Source organism: Cnephaeus nilssonii (genome assembly GCF_951640355.1).
Source record: "Cnephaeus nilssonii genome assembly, chromosome: 19".
In the NCBI taxonomy this organism is placed as follows: domain Eukaryota; kingdom Metazoa; phylum Chordata; class Mammalia; order Chiroptera; family Vespertilionidae; genus Cnephaeus; species Cnephaeus nilssonii.
In genome coordinates this window covers 34,248,225-34,273,316 of record NC_137090.1, presented here as the reverse complement: position 1 = coordinate 34,273,316, position 25,092 = coordinate 34,248,225, and the positions used below count along the sequence as shown (strand labels likewise).

Below are 25,092 nucleotides of genomic sequence, written 5' to 3'. Positions count from 1 at the left end.
GGGGAAGTGGAGAAGCCCTCAGGGGAGATCAGGGCTGGCAGCCGCCGCTCTCAGCCACTGATGGTGCTGAGTGATTGGGGCCAGCCCCGGGCGCTGGCAGTGGGTACGAGTGGGGCCGGTGATGGCAGCAGGTGCAAGCACCGGGTGGGACACGGTGCACAGGAGCAAAGAATTTTCAGTAACCACCAGAGGTCACCTCGATGACAGTGACCAGCGCCCCGCCTTGGTCTGGCTCCCCCTCACCTGCTCACCATCCCACTACAGCTGACACCCACCATGTTCCAAGCATGCCCCCTGGTGGTCAGCGCATGTTATAGCGACCGGTTGTTCAGTTGTTCCGATGTTCGGTCTATTTGCATATTAGGGTTTTATATAAATAGATTACATTTAATAGTGGTAGTTCTTTCTTTTTCTTTCCAGTGTTCAAAATCTTTCTTTTCTTCCCAGTGTTAAAATCTTTCTTCAGGTTTGTGTATGAGCTGTTACATTGGCCAGGACCCAATAGTAGAGTGTTAAACAGCAGCAGATTGAGTGAACACAGTACTTAACATCTAAATAGAAAAAAACATAAAAACAAACCAATCAAGCCACAGATACTGCATAGAAAACAATGGACTTACGATACACAAAAGAAAGTGGCAGAATTTTAACTAGCAAGTGCTCCCTGTACTTCACTTTGCACTAATATTATTTAAAACCTTCTAAATCCTTCTAAGACCTGTGCTAGGCAGTTCCGCCAAGTTACCTGGCAACGAGGGAATTTGCTCTACCTGCAGGGCAAACGATTTCAGTCTGGCTCTTAACTCAACAGTTCATTCAGCCTTTAGACTGACCATTACTAGTTCGTGAGGTCAGTCAGTTGCAGAACAGTGCTGACACTCAGCTGCCACATAAGTATGGCTGGTATGCTTAGGGCTGCAGTTCTTGGTGTTATATATAATGAAGATTCCTTCCCAAATAAGACATTTGAGCCCTTGTAACTAATCTGCTTTCTCTGCGTTTTTTAAGTTTCTGGCCATTTAGGTTTTCACCTACAATCTTGCTGAGAACTAATTAACTGGTTGAAATTGGCTGTGCATGGTAAAAGCCGCTTCACAAAGAATGGCTTTTCCTTCCCTCATTTCTTAACAAGTATCAAGTGCCTACGTAATTGTAGTTTACTAAATAGGTTAATAGAGCTCAACCTTTAGAAAGAAAAAAAAACTAGATGCTTAAATAGGAGCTCGGGTTTCTATAGATATTATGATGCCCACTTTAAAGGTAGAAACTGAGAGCTAATAGGATAGCAGTCTTCATGTTGTTGCTTTTTAAATATGTTTTTATTTTATTTCAGAGAGAGGAATGGAGAGAGAGACAGAAACATCAATTATGAGAATCATTGATCAGCTGCCTCCTGCACACCCTCTACTGGGGATCGAGCCCGCAACCTGGGCATGTGCCCTGATGGGGAATCGAACCCTGATCTCCAGGCTCATAGGTCGATACGCAACACTGAGCCACACCAACCAGGCTGGAATCTTAATGTTTTTAAGGTAAAGTTTCCAGAACAAACCTACTCTCCCCAAGTTAAGATGTTCTTTCTTAAGCCCTGGCCCAGTAGTTCAGTTGATTAGCATCAACCAGATACACCAAGATTGTGGGTTCGATCTCTAGTCAGGGCATGTACAAGAAGCAACCAATGAATGCATAAATAAGTGGAACAACAAATCATTGTTTCTTTCTCACTCTAAAAAAAATTTAAAATATTTAGAATTCCTTTCTTAAGTTATAACCCACTTTGAAAGACAATCTATAATCATTCAAATATCAAATTACTTTGCAAAAATTAGGTTTCTGAAAAATTTAATAACATTAAAAATGCTTATAAGTGAAATGTTAATGTTCAAAATTAACTTAAAGCATAATCTCAATCAACTATATCATAAATTCATACAAAGAAAACTGGGGGAAGAATTCTACCAAAATGCTAATATCTGAGAACAGTATCTCTCAGTGATGGTATCAGTTGTGATTATTATTTTCCATAGTGGGCATGTTTTACATTTTTAACATACTACTTTTGCTTTTAATCCTCACCCAAGGATATGTGTGTTTTGTATTACTGATTTTAGAGAGGAAGGCGGAGGGAGAGAAACATCGATGTGAGAAAGAAACATCAATTGGCTGCCTCCCGTTCTCACCCCTGACCAGAATCGAACCCACAACCTTTCATTGCTTGGGACAGTGCTCCAACCAACTGAGCCACACTGGCCAGGGCTAACATACTGCTTTTATGATCAGAAAACTAAAAATACAATCACTGAGTTAAATAGAGTAAGCAAAATAAGCCTTTTATGGAATTACTTATGAGACATGAAGATACTAAAAATGATTGATCTGATAATTCAGGAAGGCAGCTGAATTTGCACGCGATTTGCTGGTTTGAACTCATTTCAAAGGTCATTTCTTCAATGGTTCAATGTCTTCGAATATTTTTTTAAACTTGAGTTTAGAACTCACTACTTTTAGTTAGGTGTGTCTATCAGCAAACAAGCAAAACTTTGTATTTATAGGAAAGAAATGTGTATGTGAAAGTGCTTTAAAAAAAATCTAACGCAATAACACAAAGGCAAGCCCTGTACAATCAATTCTTTGTGTAAATTATGCTTTTTATTGACAGGGGTCGTTATCATTGTGTACAAAAGCAAAGACTTCCCTGTGGTGTGCAGCTGTGGTCACTGTTTGTAGAAGCCATGTGCCTGGGGTGTGACTGTGCTTCTTAAGACTTAGTTTGCCTTTGCAAATAGTCCAGGATAAAACTGGGGAAGCTGCGGCTGGATGCTGGCTACGGCCAGGCCCAGGGCACCTTCAATCTAATGGATGTTTATTGAGAAGCTTAGCAGCAAGGAACTGTGTGGCAGTGATACCAAGATAAACACAAATAGTCCCTTGCCTGTGCTCAACACATAGTTAACATGTATTTTTGAAAACATCCCATCTAATCCTCACAGGCACCCTGTAAAGTAGCTAGAGGACCCCCCATTTTACAGGAGGTTAAGGCATTCTCCCCATGTCACACAGCTTATGTGTAGCAGAGCCAGGACTGGAACTCAGGTCCTCTGATCCTAACCCCAGTGCTGTATGCCATGGCTGCCTCCTGGACCAACAGTCCCTACCTGACCATTAGAGGTACACAGTCTGAAGGGGAAACACATATACAAATACCAGTCAGTGCGAAGCCATATTGATAAGGTGTTTTACAGAGTGCAAAGTGCAGGACAAAAACAGAGAAGGGCCATTAATTTCCTCCTGGCCACATTTTCAGTCCTAAGAACAAGTTGCAAGTCAGTTTATCATTCTGCACCTAAGTTTCTTCATCTATAAAATGAAAATAATATGTTTGCCTACCTCAGAGTTATTTTGAGAACCAAGTGAGATAATATATGTAAAAAATGCTTTGAAAATTATAAAGGTATATATAGGTATAAAGTGGTGCTAATAGCAGCATCAGAGCCCATAAACTTCACTGTATATATTTATATTTATGAGTAAACAATTAGAAACAGTGGTTATTAATCAGAAACTACATTGTGAAACAGTATTATTCTTTGCTTGCTTATCAAGTTTAAAGGCAGTATAATCATTAATCACATTGACCTTGAAGGCAGAAAGTACTGAATTCAAATCCCAACTCTGCCACCAGCAGTGGGACATTGGGCAGTATGTTAATTACTCTGTTATTCATACATACATAGTGAGGATAATATATTTTTTCATGAGGACCCAATGAAATGATACATGCAAAATGTTTACTATAGTGCCTGTCACATAGTAAACACTAGCTTTAAAAAGTATCAAACATTTCTTGAGCACTTGCAATGTACCAGGCCTAACTTGGGAAACAAAATGAAAATATATAGCGGAGAAACATACATACAAATAAAAAAACATAATCACTGCTCAAATGAAAAGGCAGGTTAGAAGATGAACTTATAAATCTGCCTGGAGAGACAGCTAAATAGAAATCTTCTTGGAGGGAGGAGGAGGAGGAAGCATTTGACTCAAGATGAGTAGAAGGGTAGATGAGTAGAGACCTTTTGAAGGGTGAGTAGAAGTTTGCAGTGCTGTTTATTTGGCTTTATCATTTGCCCACAGCGGTTTGATCCCTTGAAAAGTCAAGACTCATGTTTATGCTTGTTGGCCTTCTGGTGATTCAATCTAGACATTCTGGTGACTTCATGAGCATGGTGTTAGAAACTCATTTTACTTGTTATCTTCTATATGTGAAACATCTGTTTGTTTTTATTTCATAGACTCCTTAAGAACTGTACAAACAACTTCTTACATAGGGTATAATTGGTCCTGCCACTTAAAAGTGTTAGCATCCTTGGTACGCATTGCTGATCCCATTAAGGAGAGAAGGCAGGGAGGACTTGTAACCACTTGCCTCTGGAAAAGCTGGAGTGACCGGGATAAATGGGTAAGGAATACAAAGTGGAATGCCCTCTGGGGCTGGGGAGGTTGTTGAGGGCGGGCTAGGAGAGGTCAATGAGGGGAAAAAACGGACATATGTAATACTTTCAACAATAAAGATTAAAAAAAAAAAGTGGAATGCACAAGGATTAGTTCTTCTGGAGAGAATGCAAAGTTTACAGCTAACTGTCCTTTGTCCACATGCAAATGTGAAAATACAGAAAGCTTTGTATTGAAAAAACAAAACAAAAAAACAACAACAACAAAAAGAAAGCTTTGTATTGGCCAGATACCTTGCTACCAAACTGAAGTGTCTTTCTCATTTCACCAACTACGATAGCAGGGAATTTGGGAGTTAGAGATGTTGCCCTAAGTGGAAGAAATTTCACACTTTTCTTTGGACTTTCTGCTCTCTAAGTATTGGCTAAATCCCTCATCTGAACAACATATAGGAAGAGTTAAAAAGCTGTGTTTACTCTATATCTGTTTCTACACCAGTAACTACCATGTTATAGAAATTTAACTGATGTTGAACAGAAATCATCTTTTACTTTATAAAAGTCACATAATCTTTTCATTTTAGAGCTGAAAGGGCCGTAAAGAGCTTGTAATTCACCCTCTTCGTTTCACAAATGAGGCAGCAGTGGCCCGCCCAGAGAGGCTGAGAAGTGTTGTTCCAGACTGAGTCCTCTTATGGGGCTTTTTCAGCCTTTTGCATGAAGAGACCTATAGTACTTTTCAGTTGCAGTAGACACAAATGAATGGTGTTTCTTCCCACATTCGCTGAGGAAGATACAGACCAAAGGAAAGGAAAACTTTGGTAAGCCCCAAGAAAGGAGAGAAGCCAGTAATACTGAAGTTACTGTATTGGCCCGTGCGGTCGGTGCCGAGTGAGAGGGAATCAGATTCCAATCCACTCAAATTTAGGGCACCTGGCCCGGAACTTTTAAATAAGAGCCGTTGTCAACAACAACAAAACAACCACCAAGACTGGGTAGTACCTTGACCCAAAGCCAAGAGGCGGGACCACAGGAAGTCGGCAGACTGATAGTCCACCTCCCTGTGTACATCGCAAGAGGAACTGCTGGGTTCTGTGGCAGGATTTAATGTTCGGCGCGATCCCCTCTGGAGAAATTGCAGCCGTTGGCAGGGCATGGAAAAGCCTTCTTTGGCACAGAGGCCATTTCCTTCAGACTTCTGTTTGGAACAAGAAGCACCGAAGCTGATAAGCCAGGCCACCGATAAGCATATAGCCACAAGCTCACCCACCCTTTCCTTCCTTTCCCCACAGAGGGACGCCCACCGCTCTGCTCGAACGGGGCATGGCTCCTGCCTGGAGGGCTCATCCCACCTGATGGTAGGAGATCTCCACGGAGTACGTTCTCCTACCTGGCTTTCTCGGCCCCCCACCTGCATCCCGCCCCCTTCGCCTGAAGCTGGGGAGGAGAGGAGGGCTGTGGCAGGTGCGGGCACTTCGTCTGTCAGGCTGGCTCCGAAGGGAGGAGGAAAGCTTCCGCGGTGACTGAACTGCAGCCCCGAGAGCCTCTGCCCTTCCCACCATTGCCTGGGCCGCCAGGCAGCGGCGGCCACCGGCGCGCGGCAGGTCCGGGCGCAGCATCAGCGCGCTCGCAGCCACCAGGCCGCGCGCCGCGAGCCCCCGGCCCAGGCAGCAGCTCGCCCCCGCGCCCCGCTCGCGGCCGGCCCGGGGAACCGGGAAAGCCTCTGCGCCCAGGGGCGGTGGCGGCCAGACCCCGCCCCGGCCCGCGGCCTGCGCCTATCGCGGCCGCCGGTCTGGTCACGCGGAGAGTGGCGGTGCGGGCTCGGGGCCAGCGCCCCGCGGCTGCCGGAGTCGCGCGGGCCGGGGCGGGGTGGAGGGTGGAGGGTGGAGGGTAGAAATAGGGGCGGGAGGGCCGCGGCAGTCGCGGAGACCAGCGGAGTCGACCTGAGCCACGCCGAGGGCGCCGAGCGAGCGCCGAGCCCGGAGCACCCATGCTGCTGACGCTGGCCTGGGGCTCCGTCTTCTTCCCCGGGCTCTTCGCGCTCTGCACCTGGGGGCTGCGCCGCGCGCGGCCCGAATGGACCGATTACGACTGCGTGATGATCAGCACCAGGTACTCGGCGAGGCCGGCGACGCCCGCCCCACCCGGCCGCGCGCGGTCTGCCCGGACCCGCCTGCGCCCGGCCCTGCGCCCGGCGAGGGGGGGAGAGGGGGGGCGACAGGAAGCGAGGGGGCTGCCTCCCTATTCCTTGCCCCTCTCTGCGGCCCTGGCCGGGGCTCTGGAAGACCCTCTCCTGGAGGGAGAGGGGAGCAGGGCGGAGGGCTGCCCGCGCTGGTCGGGATGGGGAGGGAAGCCCGCTCCCTATCTGCCAGCTGCCCTGGGGCCCGGGAGCGCGGTGGCGGCCCTACCATTTTCCTCCCGGCGCTGGCAACCTCGGGCAAGTCGGGTTGAGTTTTGCTTTGTGCTGGATTAGGAGCGCCCCCCCCCCTTTTTTTTTCTTTTCTGCCGCATCTTAGGGTGGTTTCTTCGGCGCAGGCAGTGTTGGCCACCGGCTCGGGGATCGCCATCATCCACTCCTGTAAGAACGTGGTCTCCGACAGGTAACAACATCCAACGCCAGGTGAAAGAAGTACAGATGTCAGCGCCGAACTTTTCCAAGTTTGCACATTTTAGTGGCACACAGACACTATTTCCTAACCAGCACATGTTGTTGGGTAGTCGATTAATGGGAAAACTTGGGTACCATAATTAGTTCCCACCTCCTCCCCTTACCTCTTTCTGCAGGCCACCTTAGGAGAAAGTAAACTGAAGAAATGCTAGAGAATGACAGAGTCTAAGCCCGATTTAAGGTAACAAGTAAGAAGACGGTGTGGTCCATTGATCCAAGTTATTTATGAGATAGATGCCTTTGGAAATGATTCAGAAGTGAGAGTGTGGCTTTTAGTTCTTTTAAGTCACCCCACTGGGGGCCCGTTGTGAAGCATTCATTGGCCAAGGTATGTGCATTGTGGTTACCAGAGCCTCACAAATGCTGCTCTTTCTTGTCTTTCCTGTGGATTTGCTCAAGGTGGTGAGGAGGTTTCAGGTGCTCTCAGAAAACGGACCTGTATGTGTTAGAGCTCAGTCCAGAGGCAGTCGGGAAATGAGCATCTAGTGGAATGAATGACACAGACTAGGGTGGTCTACTTTGTCTAGTATGTAGACCTGGGCAATGGTGGTGTTTTGTTTTTGAAACCTTTTTTTCCACCTGTCTTCCTAGAACCACTCTTGCTTTCTCTCAGTTAAGTTGAAGAGCTACAGTCAATGTACAGGGAAAATCTGACCCTGACTCAGCCAAGTGTCCTCTTTTCACCTGTTGAGACTGCCGTCGGAGGACAGCCTGAGTGGGGTATCTGTCTCACTGGCCTGCTAGTGTAGTGCCTGGATCTAACTTACTTGGGATTAATGCTGCCATCATGATTTCCGTGCTTTTCTTGGTGATGAATTGTAGATGCTGAGAGAAAACAGGTCAGGTGACTTTGATTGCATGTGCAAAGGGCTGACAGCATTTGTTTGGCCGGGTTCGATTTTTATTTTAATCGAGCATTCTATGATTACGTGGCAAGCTCCCTCACTGCCCCCACCCAGTTTGAAACCAGCCTCTTTTGCAAAGACTAAGACAAATGTGGCTCAGCACTATCTTGAGCTGACATGAGGGCAAGCAGCAGGCAACCAGTACACATTTTAGAAAGATATTTGCGCCTACTTAACTTTCAGTTCTGTAGCACCACTGCTATGTTTCCCCCTTAGAAACGGTGTGTTTTAGTGGCTTGAACATGGTGAGAAGCCTGAGTTTGGTTTTCAGGTCCCTCCTTTTATGTATCTTTATGCCCCAGGGGTGAGGAATGTCCAGCTTAAGGCCTGGGAAATAATTTGGTGTGCTCCTACCAAGGCATTTGGGGTGAGTTAATTAAATGTTTGACCAAATATAGCAGGCTACTTTTTAAGTTGATAATTTTGTATGGCCTGTGAATGATGTTATAAATAACCAATGGCCCTTGACAGAAAAAAGGTTCCCCACCCCTACCTTAGATTCTCTGCTCCTAAAATGGAGACAGATAAATTTCCGTGCCCTTTACTTTCACATGGATGCTCTAACTGCACCTAGATCATTTTAAAAAGGGCCTTTTGGGGCTCATATCCTGTATACCCAAATATTGTTTATTACACACCTTTTCACTTTATGCCTTGATGTAGACTGTCTATAAATAAGGGAGTGTCTATAAATCTCCCCAATTTATATGCAGAATGTGGTACAGGGCCAAGTATTTCATCATTTTTAAAGAGGTCTACATCACTAAAAGGGCTAAGAGTCACAGCTCTAGGCAGTTTTCTCAATTTAAGCATCTATATTTGTACTAGAGGCCCGGTGCACGAAATTCGTGCACAGGTAGGGTCCCTAGGCCTAGCTGGCAATCAGGGCCAATCTGTGGGGCGACCGGCGGGGCCCCCGCTGGTACCTACCTTGGTGGTCAGTGCATGTCATAGCCACCAGTCATTCTGCCATTTGGTCGATTTGCATATTAGGCTTTTATTATATAGGATAGTATTTTTTACATTTAAAAGGACTTTCAAATTTTTAGTTTTTTTAAATTTTTACAATAACTTTGTAAAGTAGGACAAGGATTGTTGTCATTTTTATAAAGAAAGCTAAGTCTCAGGCTAGAGGTAATTATTATTACAATCTAGATCTCTTACAAATAAGTCTTGAGAGAATTCTACCAAGCAGTCACAATTCCAGATCTTATTGAATTGGTACTGTGTGCAAAATATTAAAACCCTAGGTCCACTCATGGGGAGAGGCCAGCTATATTTCACATCAGCTTTTAATAGCTCTTAACCCTTTGCACTCGCTTGCTTTTTTCTCGATTCCTGCTACCGATGCTAACCGTGTCGAGTCACACTCGACATCCGAGTGCAAAAGGTTAATAGTTATTTAACTTAGAATTGCTTTAAGAATGCAATGGAGACCATAGACGAGCAGCAGAATAAATAAATATTGCATCTTTTTGCCTAAATGGAATTCGGCTAATTCATTCACCTGCATGTATATTTTCTATCCTTACTTGTTTCATTGTTTATTCATTATTGAGTTATGCTGTGGTAAGTGTGGAATCATTCAGGAACAGAATCTTAAATGGCCCCTCTATAGGGTATATTTCTAATGTTGCATTTTGTGGGCTGGCTCCTTAGGAAATCCCCTGAGACAAAGTTACAAATACAGATTTGAGGGCTGTACATATACCATTAAGAGTCTTTGGGGGGTGGGGCCTTAACAAGCACTGCAGGTGATTCTGATGTTCAGGTAGTTTGAAAACCATAAAAGTAAATTGTCTCTTCTTGGTATTTAGTGAATCTAATCCTTCCCAACATAGGACATAATTTCAATTTACATGTTTTTATCCACATCAATTTTCTGTAGAATTATGACATCATTTGGGAACAAAACTATAGAAATTATGGACTTTCCTTCTAATTTTCTCTAGGACAGTGATAAACTATCATTTTGACACAGCAAATATTGATTCAACCCCTTTGGGGAAGTAAATGGGAACAGTGTCTTTTGTCCCAGTTTCTCTTTGGGTATCTGAGTGCTGTAAGGTAGTCCTTGAGCTCCGGGCTCATAACCAGACATATTTTTCTTAATGAGTGGAATTGGGATTAGTCCTAGAATTATAAAGAATATGGCCAGGGTTGCTTGCCAGCAACTCCCTAGAGTGAGGTTACAAGCAGATGCAAGAGGAAACTCCCAAGTGTTGAGCAACGAGTGGAGTTAAACTGGAAATATTGGATTGGGATTCGGGACACCTTCCAAACCAGTTTCTTGGTGGGGCTGTTGAATCACTGGTAGAGATATCTATATCAAAGTCAGCTTATATCACAAAATGCCAGAAAATCCATTACAAATGAGTAGCTAAACCAGCAAATAGTGACAGCTAGTCACTTAAACACATGGTGCTTTCTGCTTTTGACACAAATTTTCTCTGCAATTGAGAAAAAGTTGTTCACCCTATCAACTTCATCATCCTATATAATAAAAGCCTAATATGCAAATCAACCGAACATTGGAATGACCAGCAGAATGACTGGTCACTATGATGCACACTGACCACCAGGGGGCAGACGCTCAACGCAGGAGCTGACCCCAGGCCAGCCAAGGCAGGTGCCAGCGAGGGCCCCGCCTGTCACCATACAGATCAGCCCTGATTGCCGGCCAGGCCTAGGGACCCTACCCGTGCATGAATTTCGTGCACTGGGCCTCTAGTATTCATTATAAAATATTTGGAGTAAAGACATCTAAGGAAATGTGTTTCAGAAGTGGTTGGCTTTAAGCATGCCTTCATAATTGATATTCATAATTATTTCATGGACCACTCTTATGCTTTCTTTCAGGTACTGGCTTGCCCAAGAATATGTCTGGTTTTTGATTCCATATATGGTCTACGACATCTATGCCATGTACCTTTGTGACTGGTACCGAATCAAAGAACAGAGCCGCAGACATTCCCTCACCATTTTTCGAAACTTCCTAAGGAAAAACCGCCTCATGATCACGCACCATATGGCCATTCTGTTGGTCCTTGTGCCAATCGCACAGGTATCCGCCGCCTTGGTCACTCATTCCTCCTGTTGGTCGGGTATCATGACCAATACTTAGGAGTCAGGATTGCTCCTCTTTTCCTTGGCTTTCCTACTTCACCCGTTCTCGTATGCCAGCTGCTTCTGCAGTGAAATCCCCAGATAAATCATGTAGAGATGTGATCCTCCGTGCCAGCAATCCCCCAGCCCTTTGTGATTCCTTAGCCTTGGCCAAAGGTTCTGTCTTTAGTTTATACAATATAAAGACAATATAAAATACAACATAAGAATTTTTTAAAATGAGACCAGTTATTTGCTCAGTCAACTGGTTATTTGCTATAACAGTGCCAGAGAGTACTGTGTGCATTATTATTATTTATGTTACAAAAGCAGGCTCTGAAAGCAAATAGCCGCATTTCTCCCTAGATCCATTTTTCCCATCAAAACTTCACCCAACAAGGAAGAAATGGGAACGCAGAGAGGAAATTAGTAATTTTTGCGTGCCAGCCAAGTGATAGGCACTTGATTTAAAAGCTCATAGCTTTCTGCTAATAATTAGAAATTATCAGGAATAATTAGAAATAATATTATAAATTGTTAGCCCTATATTGTGTATTCGGCCTGCCAGCCACGAGTTTGACATGCTTGAATTGAGGCTCTAAGAGTTGATGTAGCTCACTCTAGTACTACTTGAGCTGCTATTCTATGCTGCACTACTTTCTTGAAAAGATAGGTACCGTGTACTACATTCTTTGAGAAGTCTCCCCAACATCTAGCACAGGGCCTGACACATATTTTGTTGAACTGACTTGGCTAAGTGCCCTTGGCATGACAAAGTTAGAAACCCAAAAGTAGGCTGCAGAATTCCTTCCGGCTGACACAGACATTCTGAGAAAGCTTGGTGTGTGACACGGTCAGCTATCAGAAGTTGCCCCTGGATCCTAGAAATTCGACCATCCAAGTTCCATTGCTATGGAAGCAGCAGAGTATTAAATGGGTCTACACTTGTCCATGTAGCATTTCCCTTTCCCTTCATGGTCCTTCATGGTGATCCTTTTTGACAGCCCTAGAATTTCCTTCCCGTGGTTCCTTAACCTCCATGTCATATTTCCCTGTTTCTTCTCGTCACCTGCAGAGGTTTAGGGGAGAGCTGGGGGACTTCTTCGTTGGCTGCATCTTCACGGCAGAACTAAGCACTCCATTTGTGTCGCTGGGCAAAGTTCTGATTCAGGCACGTATGAATGAAAGGGCAGAAACAGTGCCTGGGAGAGATGGGGGCACAGACTCTGTTTTTCCTTGGTAGATTGTGGGGTTTAGAGAAATCCCTTAATGCTAGGAATAGTGGAATATGAGACCCTTGAACAGACTTAAAGGTCAATTGGTCTTCCAAGCCAGTGGGGACAAAATTGTAAGTTTGATTCAAATTTGATACAGTCCTTCATGTATTTTTTTCCCAGGCCATAGATTGTCTCTCATCCTGTGTTCCTCTCAGCTGGGGTGGCTTAGGTCAAATTCAGCATCACTGCTGAAAAACCTACGAGGCTATATGCACATATAAATACGGCCATGCTCAATCAACTTTTCCAAGTGTTAGAAAGCTAGATGCTTGGACTTGACTGTTGTGGGACTTGAGCTAGTCATTTCCTGAAGGCCCAGTCTCTCTTGGTGACTCTGCATTCTTCTTCCCTCTTTTGCAGCTAAAGCAGCAGCACACCCTTCTGTACAAGGTGAACGGAATCCTCACGCTGACCACCTTCTTTTCCTGTCGGATCCTTCTTTTCCTCTTCATGTATTGGTCCTATGCCCGACAGAAGGAACTAAGCCTGTTCCAAGTGCCATTCAGGATCCCGGTCTTCTGCAACGTGGCCAATGCCGTCCTCATCGCTCCCCAGCTCTACTGGTTCTCTCTGCTGTGCAAGAAGGCAGTCGGGCTCTTTGACACTCCCCCAGCCGAAAAGGACGGATAAGTGCTCCCAGGAGTCAGGCAGTGAGGGTGCCTCTTCCACTCAGTATTCCACGGACCAAATTGTGCCCTGGATGGCCTCAGCCTTTTGGGTATTGATAAGTAGTTGGGTATGAGTTTTTCTAAGAATATTCATATTACCTCCCTCTAACCTGCCTTTTGCAAAAGCACTTTTTGTAGTAACAACTATTGGATCCTGTCAGACCTCCATTGGCAGCAAGGTGGTTTTGCCCAATGATCCTTCCTTGGCTCTTATCTCAAGGGCTCTGGGAGGTAGAAGCATGGGGTGTGGAGACAGGTGGGCCAGGGTAAGTCCCTGGACACCTAACTGGCCCTAATATTGGTGGCTACCCACCTTTCCAAACACTCAGGGCAATATCCACATACACTGGGCCAGCAGAAACAGTGATGACTTGGTTCTTGAAATAATTTCTTATGTTGGCCTGGGGAAATTATTGTGGGTAGGTAGCTTTTTATTGTTTACTAGATAATCCACTGCCTCATCCTTTCATCCATGTGCCAACATTGAATTCTTGTCTACTGACTTCCAATCAGAAGTCTCATTAGTGAGGGTTGGGGTGGCAGGAGGCAGGGATGGGAACCTGAAGCACTTGAGGAGGTAAAGAGACTAATAGGTCAGCATCTTTGCAGGCTGACTGTAAGACCAGTGTCAAAGTTGTGAGTTTGTTGTAAACAGTCACAAATACTATTCCCTTTTTAGCATGTCCTTCCAAGCCCAGCTTTCCCCATATCCACACACGCAGGATGCTCTTGTTAAAAACTATAGTGATAGTGAAAAGATGGCTACCAAGCTATTTATGAGTAACCCCACTCTTTGACACTGTCTTTTTTCACATGAAGTGGAAATGGAGTTCTATATTCCAAACCACGAGAAGTTGCATCTAGACTGCCTCCTAACAGAGCTTGTAGCCCAAAGCCTGTTCTCATTGAGTGCACCACCATTTGGCCACAGAAGGCTGGAGAGCAAGAGTGCAAGACAGCCCTGGCCAAAGTATGTCCTGTGAACTGACTCCTTCACTACCATTTGCAAATGGGATTCTCTGGTGCCAACACTAATCATTCCTTATCAACTAGGATGGGTTTTAGAAACTGCTACCATGAATTTTTTTTTTTTTTCAGGCGGTAGTGAGAAGCTAGGTTTTTAAAAGTGCCTTTTGATTCATTGTTGTCCATTAACTTTTAAAGTACTGAATATGTAACAGTGACTCAAATGTTGACTATTTCAGTCTTTAATGGGTGCCATTTTAAAAATGCAAAATGATTTTTTTTATTACTATTTTGTTCAGTCAGTATATCTTGTATAAATCACCCATGTGGTGATTAAATTGCACTAATATTTCCCAACTTACTCCCATTTGTGAAATACATCAATACCAACTTCCTATAAGACCCATCCCATGATCTGACTTGGCTGGCTGGTGTGTGATATTGTTTCTGGTCTGTGTTCATATCCATGTAACTCGCAAAGCTGGGGTGTTGAGGGGAGGGGAATGTGTTAGTGCTTTCAGCTTCCAGGAGGGCCTACCTCAAACCTTACTCTGATGTTTCTGTGATTCATGGTTCCTGTACACCAAGCATGTCAAACTCTCGGCCCACGGGCCACATGCCTCGTTTATTTGGCCTGTGTTAGCCTTTGAGTTTGACATGCTTGCTGTACACTGTAGGGTCCTAGAGTTCAAGCCCAGTGGTCATGTAACTTTAGGCCCTTTTTTCTCTATTTAGGTGAACTTCAATTAGGAGATGGGAAGGGTAAAAACCCAATTGTAGGCCACAGAGCTAGCCCACTTCAAGTGGGGGAGGGAACCTGAATAATGCTCCATTTTGAATGAGGGCCTGGGTATGAAGGAGGTATTGGGATATCTCCTTTTCCCTTTCTTGCCTCCCAAATTAAATATCTCAGCAACCAGCACTCATAGTTCTGTAAAATGCCCTGCACACCTTAAATTTGTATTTTTATGCTTCTGTAGACACCATTCTCTGCTCCCCCCAATTTTTTAAAACCATGACAATATACTCCAGACAGAAGGTAATTACACTTGTCCTTTAAACACTTCGCTGCTATTTACCAGACCTAGTTTTAGCACAGCCCTTCTGGATACACTGAATGGATGGTGTTAAGGCTATATGGCAGAAGTCCTCAACTCAGAAGCCATCCATTTTCTTGGGGTCCTTAATCTACCCCAGCACTAAATTATCTTGGTCCAACCTTCTCCTTTTACAGTGGTACAGGCCTTTTGGGCACATAAATCACATGGCCAACTGGTAGAAGAATAATTTTCTCAATTGCTACCCTTTCCAAGAGACCACAAAATGATTTGAAGAGGGTTTCAGTGCAAAAGAACACACACACGTTATAATTTTTCCACTTGGGTATTTCACCTTTGGACTTACCAAATTTTAGGGTGGAGAAGTCCAATTATGAACTTTCCTCCCAGCCTGATTTGACCTTTAAGACTCTAGCTCAGTGATCGGCAAACCGCGGCTGTTTGCCGCTCTGTTGACTAATGAGTTTGCCAATCACTGCTCTAGCTGAACCCGTATCTAAGCCTAGACTATTGATGAGACTCAAAAGAGACAAGACAAACCTCAAAATGAGATTATAATTTGTTACAAATACCCAAGAAACTATTTTCTTTACATTGTTATTGCCATATACTTTTTAGCTTGTGTACAACTTCACATAACTGAAGAGTTTTTGTTTCTCGGCTCTAGCCCCTATACACCCCACCCTCATCAGCTGTTTTCTGATCCACAAAGGTCAGAAGTTGCTGATCTTCTGCAGCAGGGTTTGGCGCCGCTCCTCGGGGCTAATGTTCTTGGCAATGGACTTTAAGAAGTGCTGCTCATTTACCTTCTGGAGTAAGGCGCTAATAGAAGGGTTGGTCTTGCTCAGGGTTTCATAGCAGGTGAGGATTTCCAAGGCCAAAACGTAGAGTGGTTCACACACCTCTTGGTGGAGCATGGCCATGATGTGCAAAACATGACAGAATACCTGAGTATAAAAAAACAGGGCTTCCTGGGTCAGGTCCTGTTCTTCTCCTTGGGCCCAAGGACCAACTGACCGTATCAGCCTAACTGAGTCCAGGAGGCTGGTCAGACTGCTACAGAGGAGTTTGACCACATGGTTCCAGCCTTCCATAGGAAGCCAGTTGCGACAACTCTGGCTGCAGAGAAACTGGAAAGCTCTCAGGAGGAGAACGGAGAGTTGGAGCTCCTGGGCCAAGGGCTTCAGGTTGAGCAGAGGAACAAACTGAATATATTCCAGGCTATAAGGGACATGTAGGAGTTGTTTCTCCAACAGTCTCCTGGTCAACTGGAAAAGGTACTGCCACTCCTGGGTACTGCACCAAGGCATGACTTGCACCAGGGCTACCAGAAAGCCCTTGCTGAACAATCTGACCTCCTCAGGGTTGTCCACACCCACGACTAAGAGGGAGAGCATCCGCTCGGAGATGCTGCTGGAGAGGCAGCAGCACTCCATCCAGGCAAGGAGCCCTGTGCCGGGCCCATACCCAGGGTGGGCCTGGGAGGTCCACTCATCCTCAGAAAGCTTACAGATCTCAAAAAGTGTAGCTGGCACCTCACACTTGAAGTGGCCCTCAAAGAAGTTCTTTAGTCTCAGGCTCACAGTCCAGTCTAGCTGCTCCAACTTCCGGTGGAGCCAGGACAGGGACTTGATCCAGGTGTCTGGGGAGAAGGTCTCGGCATTAGCTAATACGATCTCACAGAGGCGCTCCAGGATATGGACCACCGTATCCTTCCCATCCAGAGAGAGGCAGCGCTTCTCCTTGGGGAGCTGCCAGTATTTACCGAAGCAGTCCAGGAGCTGGCACAAGCTGAAGATGAGGGGAAACGGAGAGCAGGTTTGGAGCCAGTATTCCTCTAAGCAGGCATTTCCTTCGAGGGTCTGGATAAAGATCTTCAGACTGAGGTCCACCTCTTCAACATCTAGCATCAAGAAAGGCAGGACGAATTCCCTGAGAACCTCATCTGGCTCAAGAAGGGCTGCAACTGGAATCCCTGGGAGCTTCGCGGGACGCATCAGGCATCTCAAGAGCTCCAAAAACTGCTTTTCTTCCTTGGGTGTAGAGAACTTTGTCCAGACAGTTTCTCTGAGGCATGACACGACGAAAGTGGTGGATGGATTTGGACCCTGCTCTTCCGTGAACCTGAGGGCGGGGAAGGCGGTGAGAATCTGAGCCAGGAACTTGTGGGTACCGAGATTGACCACAGCCATGCTGCACATTTTCTTCACTGTGATCTCTGGGTGCAGTATCACCAGGCGGGCCACAGAAGCTACAGCCTTAGCCAAGCCCTGTTCGGAAGCACTCTGTGCAAGCTGGTTAAAAGTTGTGTTGAGGTCTTCCTGAAACCCCTCCAAGTAAGCCAACAACTTCTCAGAGAGGCCCTTTCGCCCCCAGGAAACCAGGACACCCGAGAGGACTTTATTTTTATCTGGCAGTGAGAGGCCTGCGTAACATTCCAGGACCAAGTCAATCACTTGTTTGATCTGAGATTCAGGGATGGCTCTGTCTGTCGTGCTGACTTCCACCACAGTTTCCAGTAGCTTTAATACCAAATCTGGCTCTCGGAAGAGAGACTGGTTATTAACCAGGCAGGCTAGCCACTCATCTGAGAAGGCCCACTTCTTCTCAGAAGCAAAAATGTAGCACATTTCCATATGCCGATCCATCTTCTGCTCAATAATGGCCATGGCAATCGAGGCAGTAATGTCTTTCTCCAAGCCCTTGTTTAGTACCTTGTTCGTTTTTCTCAGGAAATCCCCAACGCACTCTGCCAGTTCAGAAACCACCTGCCTCTCCTCCTTGGATAAGCTGGTGGTACCCAGGTAAAGTTTCAAGTTCTGGCTGAAAGAAGTCAGACTGTCACACAGCCGGTAACTGTCATAATTTGTCCCTTGGGTGCTGTTGAGCATGGCCTGCAGCTCCTCCCCCCACTCCCGCAGAAGACTGCGCATGAACTCAAACCCGGCAAAAATCGTTTCATTCGGGAGTCTGGCCAGCGAGCTCAGGTTGACATCCCGTTCTGCCTCCTTTACCTTCTCTGCCAGTGCCTGCTGGTGATATGGGTTCTGGGTGTCCGAATTCCACACGGAGATCACTGTGGCCAGTTTGTCTAGATACACAGTTGCGGACACTTCCTGAGGGTCGTCCTCCATCAGTGCAAACACGGTCAGCATGTCAGCCAAATTGGCTAATGCACAGCACTTCATCCCAGGGCCCAAGATTCTATTTTGGATTTGCTTCAGCCCAGTGAGCAGCATGGCCAACAAAGGCATGGTAGGACACACATCAGGATCTGACTTAAACCTCTTTGGAGGATGGGAGAACTCATCTGAAGAGGATAAGTACTTATTGGCCATTGTCCGAAACTGAGAGAGCAGAGGGTCCTGCTGATCGCCCTTGTGCTTCATCATTTCCCACCAGACATCGAGGAAGAAGGCCACATCCTTTGAAGAAGTATCAATAGCCATGTGCTCCAAAAAGCGCTCCAGTTCTGCACGGCAGATGGTGGTAGGGAGGGCCATCAGGAGCTGGATAAAGAGTCCAGAAGCTTCCAGGGACTTGAGCAGCTCAAAAAGGACCGTATGGTTGATGGTAGGGATCATGTTGCCTACTGAGAAGAACACATCTTCCTGCCACCGAGTTTCAGTGTCAGAAGGGGTGACGGGGTAGGGCTGAAGGACCTTGGCCCAGATGATGACCAGAGCTTTCCTCTTCCAGGCAAAGGACTGGGAGCATGCTGTGGCAGAGATTTCCCTCAAGGCCTCCACAATGGGCTGCCCAACATGCTCCCAGTCAGACTTTGTCAATTCTGCCAGCGCTTTGGGGTGGAACAGCTGCTCGGCCAGCAAAAAGCCCCCATGCAAAATAGTCATTTCTTCACAGATATTCAAGGGTCCTGCACAGAGAGAAGCCGAATAAGATAGAGTGTGGTGAAAAAATTTCAAAATAGTAAGCAGAGGTTAGGAGGAAAGATAGCAGTTGGTAGGCTGGCTATTGGGATCAGGGATAGAGATGAAAGTTCTAAATAGGATCAGTGGGAGAGGGGGAAGAAAGCGGTGATTCTAGGAGCCACTGCAGAACTGGAGTAAAAAAGACTTACCTGAGGAATAGAAAATTATTACTCCCAAACTCTACCTTGGAACTGGGAAGACAACAGGCACCACTGGAGATAGGGAACAGAGAAGACTCAGAACAGGTTTGGAGGGAACACTGTTAAGTTTTGGCTGTTTGGAGTTTGAGGTATAACATTAAGATAGAAATGCCCTCCAGCAATGGAAATGCAAGGTTGAAGCTCAGGAGCAAAGTCAGAGGGGACCAATGGAACCAATGAAGTGAGATCTCGCAGGAAAAGCATTTGAAAAGGAAAAGCTGGGCTACAGAGGAGAGACCCTCCAGCAAAAGATGGGCCAGCAGAGGGTTTGGGGAAGATGGCTTTAGAGAGAGAGCACAATGACAGGGATCACTAAATATATATTGCAGAACATGAAACTGAGCTTATAAATTATGATACAGATTAAAAGGCGCATGACCCAGGGCTGTGGGCACAGAAGCAATCAGACAAACCCTACCTTCCCCCCTTTCTCTCATAGCCTTGTCCTACAGATTTCAGGGAAACAATTCATCCCATGGCTTCTTCCAACAAGAACAGCTACTCGTGGCCCTGGTTCTCTGGTAGAAACCAAGGGGCAGATAGAAAAAATAATGCACTACATTAAGTTCTTCCTTCAGTGACCCATAGACTTTTCAGTGAACTGACACATTTATCAAGGAAGGCATCTTGGTCTGTTTCATCAGACATGAGTTTAGCTCAGCCATTTAAAATCAGTCATCTTGGACAGATGACTTCGCTGAGCCTCCCTTCTGTATATGTGGGGAGAATACAAACTTCATATAATGACCATGAAGATCCAATGATATATACTAGTCAAGCTCTTGACACTGGGTTGGTGCTTACTGTTAGCTCCTGATCCCACCTCCCAGTGATAGAGTTAAACAAGATATCCTATATAATAAAAGTCTAATATGCAAATTGACCAAACAGTGGAGCTGGTCGCTATGACACGTACTGACCACCAGGGGGTAGACACTCAACGCAGGAGCTGCCCCCTGTTGATCAGTGCACTCCCACAGGGGGAGCTCCGCTCAGCCAGTAGCCCTGAGCCAGGCTCAGGGCTGGCAAGCGCAGCGGCAGTGGCAGGAGCCTCTCCTGCCTCTATGGCAGCGCTAAGGATGTGACATCCCCCGAGGGGTCCCGGACTGCAGAGGGCACAAGCCAGGCTGAGGGGACCCTCCCCTCCCCCAGTGCATGAATTTCGTACACTGGGCCTCTAGTGGCTACAATAAGAATCAGGATTCAAAGAGCCTGATGAAGTGCTCAATAAATGTGGTTTCCCCCCAAACCTTTCTACTCTTGACAAGAACTGAATCTTGTGCTCCTCTTGGCCTCCCTGAACTCAGAAACATGAAAAGACAGGTCTTTCTCAGGTGTCTCCTTTGGTCCAGAAACTAAGCCAGATCCCAAATACTGCTCACTAATCAATATTCCTGACTCTCCCCTTTCCCAGGACCCAGAGATGCCACCCCTTTCTCAGTGCTTCATCTCCCCAAGAACCCATCTTCCAGACTCCTGATTCCAGCAGATTAAAAAGTATCCTGCTCCTTGGACCATTTATGGGAGCAGCAAAAAGGCCAAGCGATCCATTAGCACTCCTATGCATACCACCGGTGAAGGCAATCCACCTTGGCGCCATTGGCTGAGGCTGACTCCCACCGAGGGTTAGGTTGCTGAGGGGGTTCTGGACCTTCTTTCTAGCTCAGGCTACTGTCCAAGGCACCAAAATATGTTCCCTATGATTCTGTAAAATGAATTTTATTGCGCTATCAGTTCAGTTGAGATGTCTGGCCTCTAACAGCTATTTTCCAGAGACACTCAAGTGTAAGTCCCAGGAGCAGTTAAAAGCTGGGTAATTCCCAGGGTTTTATCACTACTGGTTAACAGTGCTTCTGAGTGCCCCCTCCTTTATATTCATTGAGTGCTACTTGTGCCAGGTGGTACTCACGTAAGGCCTCTTTAAGACTTCATGTCAACCTTTTGAGGACTATGTTATTCCTGTCTTAGAGATGGGAACATTGAGACTCAGAAGCAATTTGCTCAGGATGTTGCTACCACAAAGCTGTTGGGCAGAAGTCACCACAGCTGTAAGGCTCTGGGAGAGCTGGGTGAGGCGGCCAAGATGTGCCAGTAATACTGGGCCTCCCCACCTCCATCTGCCATGCAGCACTTGAGCGCTTTTTGGAGCACATGGCTAGTGATACAAACTCAAGAGCTGGCTGGGGCCAAGGACCAGAACTTTTCTCCACGGGCCTAGTGTTACTGGCACACCTTGGGGTGCCTCCCCCAGAGCAATCTCCTAGTCCTATCCCCTTAGGAGCATGTCCAGAAGGGTAAAAAGCTGGGCAAGGAGCCACTGATTTACACCAGCTCCCCCCTCCCTTCTTCCAAACTTTGCCTCAGGATTCTGAATCAAGGCGCACGTGCTACCCTGCAGCCACCGCCCTCCCCATAATTGCTAGTCTGATGAACGCTAGCTACGTGCAAGGCACTGTGCCGGGCACTGTATACACGTGATCTCAACGAAAACTCCCCAAAACTCTGAAGTAGAGACATTATCATCTCCGTTTTATCTATGAGGACCTCATGAGCCTAAGTCACTTGCTGAAGAACTCAGCAGACATTCGACTAATGAGACCGTCGGGCATCCGGGATTCCCCCGGGCGTCCTCCCAGCCCGGCCTTTTCCGAATCACCTGCACGAACCCTCTTAACTTTCAGGAAGTCCTCACAGCCGTTTGGCGCTTCACGTGGAAAGGGGCCCAAGGGCCAAAAGGCGGCGCGGCCGGGGCTGGAGCCGGGTCTCCCGACCCCCGGTCTCCGAGAAAACTCCTCTCCAAACCCCTCCCCAACCCGGGGTCTCCCTCAGCCCGGGCCGCTCGGCACCGCCCCGGTCGCCGTGGCGGGAGGTGGCCCAGGCGGGCTCGGGGAAGGGGAGCCGGGACACCCACCTAAGTCCATGGCGGCGACGCGGGCGCAATGCGGCGAGTACTGCGCAGGCACCACGACACAATGGGCGGCCCGGGGGCGGGACCAAGGGCCGCGCCCCAGTCCCCGCCCACAGTCTCCGCTCCGGCTCCGCGCGGGCAGCGGCGGCGCCCTCCGCTCCGCGCGCACGCGCGGTCCTCACCTACAAGCCCGCGGCGTCCGGGCGCCAAACGCACAGCGCCCTCTGCCGACCCTCCAACAGGTTGGTACCCGCCCCGCGCTCCGGCCGCTGCGGGCCCCGCCCCTCCCTCTCCACCGGTCCCCACCCTGGCCGCCCGGCCCCCCGTTTCCCCTCTCCTTTCAGGCACCCACCTGTCCAGTCCACTGCCCAGCCCAGCTTCCTGATCCCAGTGAGTCCTACCCATTAGCTCCGTTCCTAGCCCCGCATTCGGCTCCACCGTCACCGCTGGAATCGCCCGCACAGTTAACACACTGAACGTCCCTGGGCAGGCTGCCCACTAACCAGCACAGACGCACCCCTCTCTGATGACAGACTTCTTCCCCCGCAGCACATCTCCCCGTCTCACACTCTGACCACCTGGCGCCACAGCCTCACAATCGTCCCCAGCGCTCCTCCTTCAGAACACAGCAGCAGCTCCTTAGTTTTCTGGCATCATAGACGCCTTTGAAATGTGAATGGTCGTCCTTCTCCCCAGAAAATGCACTGTGCGGGACCAGAACAACTTGGGGGGGCGGGGGGGACTGAGGGAGATCCAATCCCGTGGGCCCATTTGGTTTTTCACTGGGAACACACAAATATCCTGTGTTCTTCCCATATATATTACCCTGTCTCCTTTTCTCCCTTTCTCTTCTTCCCGGACTTAATCACCAGCCTCAAGTGTTTCTAGTTCTTCACCCTCCAGCTTCTAGGACCAGGTATCACTTAAAAAAGCCAGAGGGGCCGGACCTCAGGCCCCGCAATGTGCCAAGTGGAATTTGAGCTGGCCTGCGCCGCTGTGAAGCAGTTGAAGGGACCTGTGAGTGAGCAGGAGAAACTGGTGGTGTACAGCTTCTACAAACAGGCCACCCAGGGCGACTGCAACATCCCGGCCCCGCCTGACACAGATGTGAAAGCCAAGGCCAAGTGGGAGGCGTGGAATGAGAAAAAAGGGATGACCAAGATGGACGCCATGAGGATCTACGTTAGTAAAGTCGAAGAACTGAAGAAAAAGGAAAATGGTTAAGGAGGACAGAGAGTCAAACAGTGAAGTAGCAGGGCGGCTCTGGGAGGGAAATGGACTTCTTAAAAGACATTGATGGCTGAAATGTCCCAAAACCGTGGCTACCGTAGCTGAGACATCAATAAATCTCTTAAACTGCATCAAAGTGCACGACTGCTGTTGGAAAAGCAATAAACTCAAAGTGACTGTGAGAGTACTGGGGAGCTGACGGAAATGTATTAAGAGCATCTCTCCTCTAGAGGAAGTGCCATCAAATCTGGCTTTGGGTATGATTCTAAGTTTTCCCAGCCCTCCTATGCTCAGCTCATCTATACTTATAAAAGGGTAATATGCTAATTAGACTGGGAGACCTTCCAGGAAACCTTCCAGATGTTCTTCTGGACAAAACCATGGTTACGAGGCCGAGGTAGAGGCAGTTAGAGGCCAAGAGGGGAGGGCAGTTGTGGGTGATCAGGCTAGGATGGGACAGCAATTGTGGGTGATCAGGCCGGTGTGGGGGGCCGTTGGGGGTGATCAGCCCGGGGCGGGGGGGGGGGCAGTTGGGGCTGAGCACACCAGGGGGGAGGCCAGTTGGGGGCGAGCAGGCCGTCAGTGGGGTTCAGTTGGGAGTGATCAGAACAGTGGTTGGGGGGCAGTTTGGGGTGAGCAGGCCAGCAGGGGGGCAGTTGGGGGCGAGCAGGCCCGTGGGGAGGGCAGGTGGGGGCGAGCAGGTGGGCAGGCAGAGTGGTTAGGGGCAATCAGGCAGGCAGGAAGGTGAGCCGTTAGGAGCCAGAAGTCCCGGATTGCAAGAGGGATGTCCAATTGCTGGTTTAGGCCCGATCCCTGTAAACTGGCAGTAGGACATCCTTTGAGGGGTCCCAGATTGGAGAGGGTGCAGGCCGGGCTGAGGGACACCACCCCCCCCCGGCTCCTCCCACCCCGTGCACAAATTTCGTGCACTGGGCCACTAGTATGTAGATATGTGACAGCAGTAGAGGGGTGGGAGAGAATCAGGCTATGAAAATGTCCAAGGTTTGAAGTCAGTGAGAGAGGCTCTGCTTCTGGGGGAGGAGAGGAGGAGAGCAGGCCGAGGCGCCTTATCTCGTCAGGGGCTGTCCATTTACTATTAACCCAACATTATGGAGGTGGTGTCTTCCAAAAAGCTGGTCAAGCCCTACTACCAAAAGCCCCTCCTGGAACACAGGCCTGATGAAGTTAATGTTTTGAGGGAAGACGGACTTTTAGCAAGTAACTGTTGCATCACAACACAGCAGTTGAGAAACACTGGAGCAGATGGTTTCAAAATCCCACCTCTGAAACACTCATCTAAGGCCTAGCAACCAAAATTTTCTTGGGACTACTGTGTAGCTAATCCTGGTTTCTGCTTGGGGATGTTTGTGGGACAATATGTACATGTATGTCTATGGGATTTGTTTTAGGAGCAAAACAAATCCCCTGACCCATGCAAGAGCCAGAGTGCCTGAGCTCAGCTTCCACTCCTTAGTATTGATATCGTGGCGGCATCAATGCACAACAATGTACAACAATGCACTGGGATATGGAGGCTAAACGATATGAGAGACATTTTGAAGCAAAAGGTCTGTAGTGGTATGGAATTTTCCAATGTTTTTCCTTAATTAAAAAATGTTTGGGGGGGGGGGCTAGGGTTATCCATTGGGGACTAGCTTTAGCTCTTCAGGCCTCAGCTCCATTCCGTGGGGCTAAGCTAGGCTCTTAGGGGCTAGACTCTGACC

At 47.5% G+C, this 25,092-nt stretch overlaps 3 protein-coding genes across 4 annotated transcripts; 2 read left to right on the top strand and 1 right to left on the bottom strand.

The window, feature by feature from the left end:
* The first annotated feature begins 6,302 nt into the window (after positions 1-6,302).
* Positions 6,303-14,459, top strand: TLCD3A (TLC domain containing 3A). 2 transcript variants are annotated; one of them, XM_079798876.1, is made up of 5 exons: positions 6,303-6,563; positions 6,968-7,051; positions 10,884-11,088; positions 12,205-12,300; positions 12,767-14,459. In XM_079798876.1, exons 1-5 carry the CDS (start codon positions 6,442-6,444, stop codon positions 13,034-13,036), a joined length of 777 nt encoding a protein of 258 aa, XP_079655002.1. In that variant the 5' UTR covers positions 6,303-6,441; the 3' UTR covers positions 13,037-14,459. The 2 variants fall into 2 exon arrangements, with proteins under 2 accessions (XP_079655002.1, XP_079655003.1); XM_079798877.1 differs by having other exon boundaries at positions 6,367-6,563; positions 6,987-7,051.
* A 132-nt stretch (positions 14,460-14,591) lies between these two features.
* Positions 14,592-22,775, bottom strand: GEMIN4 (gem nuclear organelle associated protein 4). The gene is made up of 2 exons (XM_079798867.1): positions 22,142-22,775; positions 14,592-18,975 (listed from the first exon to the last, which is right to left on the bottom strand). Exons 1-2 carry the CDS (start codon positions 22,149-22,151, stop codon positions 15,812-15,814), a joined length of 3,174 nt encoding a protein of 1,057 aa, XP_079654993.1. The 5' UTR covers positions 22,152-22,775; the 3' UTR covers positions 14,592-15,811.
* Positions 22,776-22,889: 114 nt separating this feature from the next.
* On the top strand, positions 22,890-23,555 carry LOC307115539 (diazepam-binding inhibitor-like 5). The gene has a single exon (XM_079798758.1). It carries the CDS (start codon positions 23,099-23,101, stop codon positions 23,360-23,362), a length of 264 nt encoding a protein of 87 aa, XP_079654884.1. The 5' UTR covers positions 22,890-23,098; the 3' UTR covers positions 23,363-23,555.
* Positions 23,556-25,092: the final 1,537 nt, after the last annotated feature.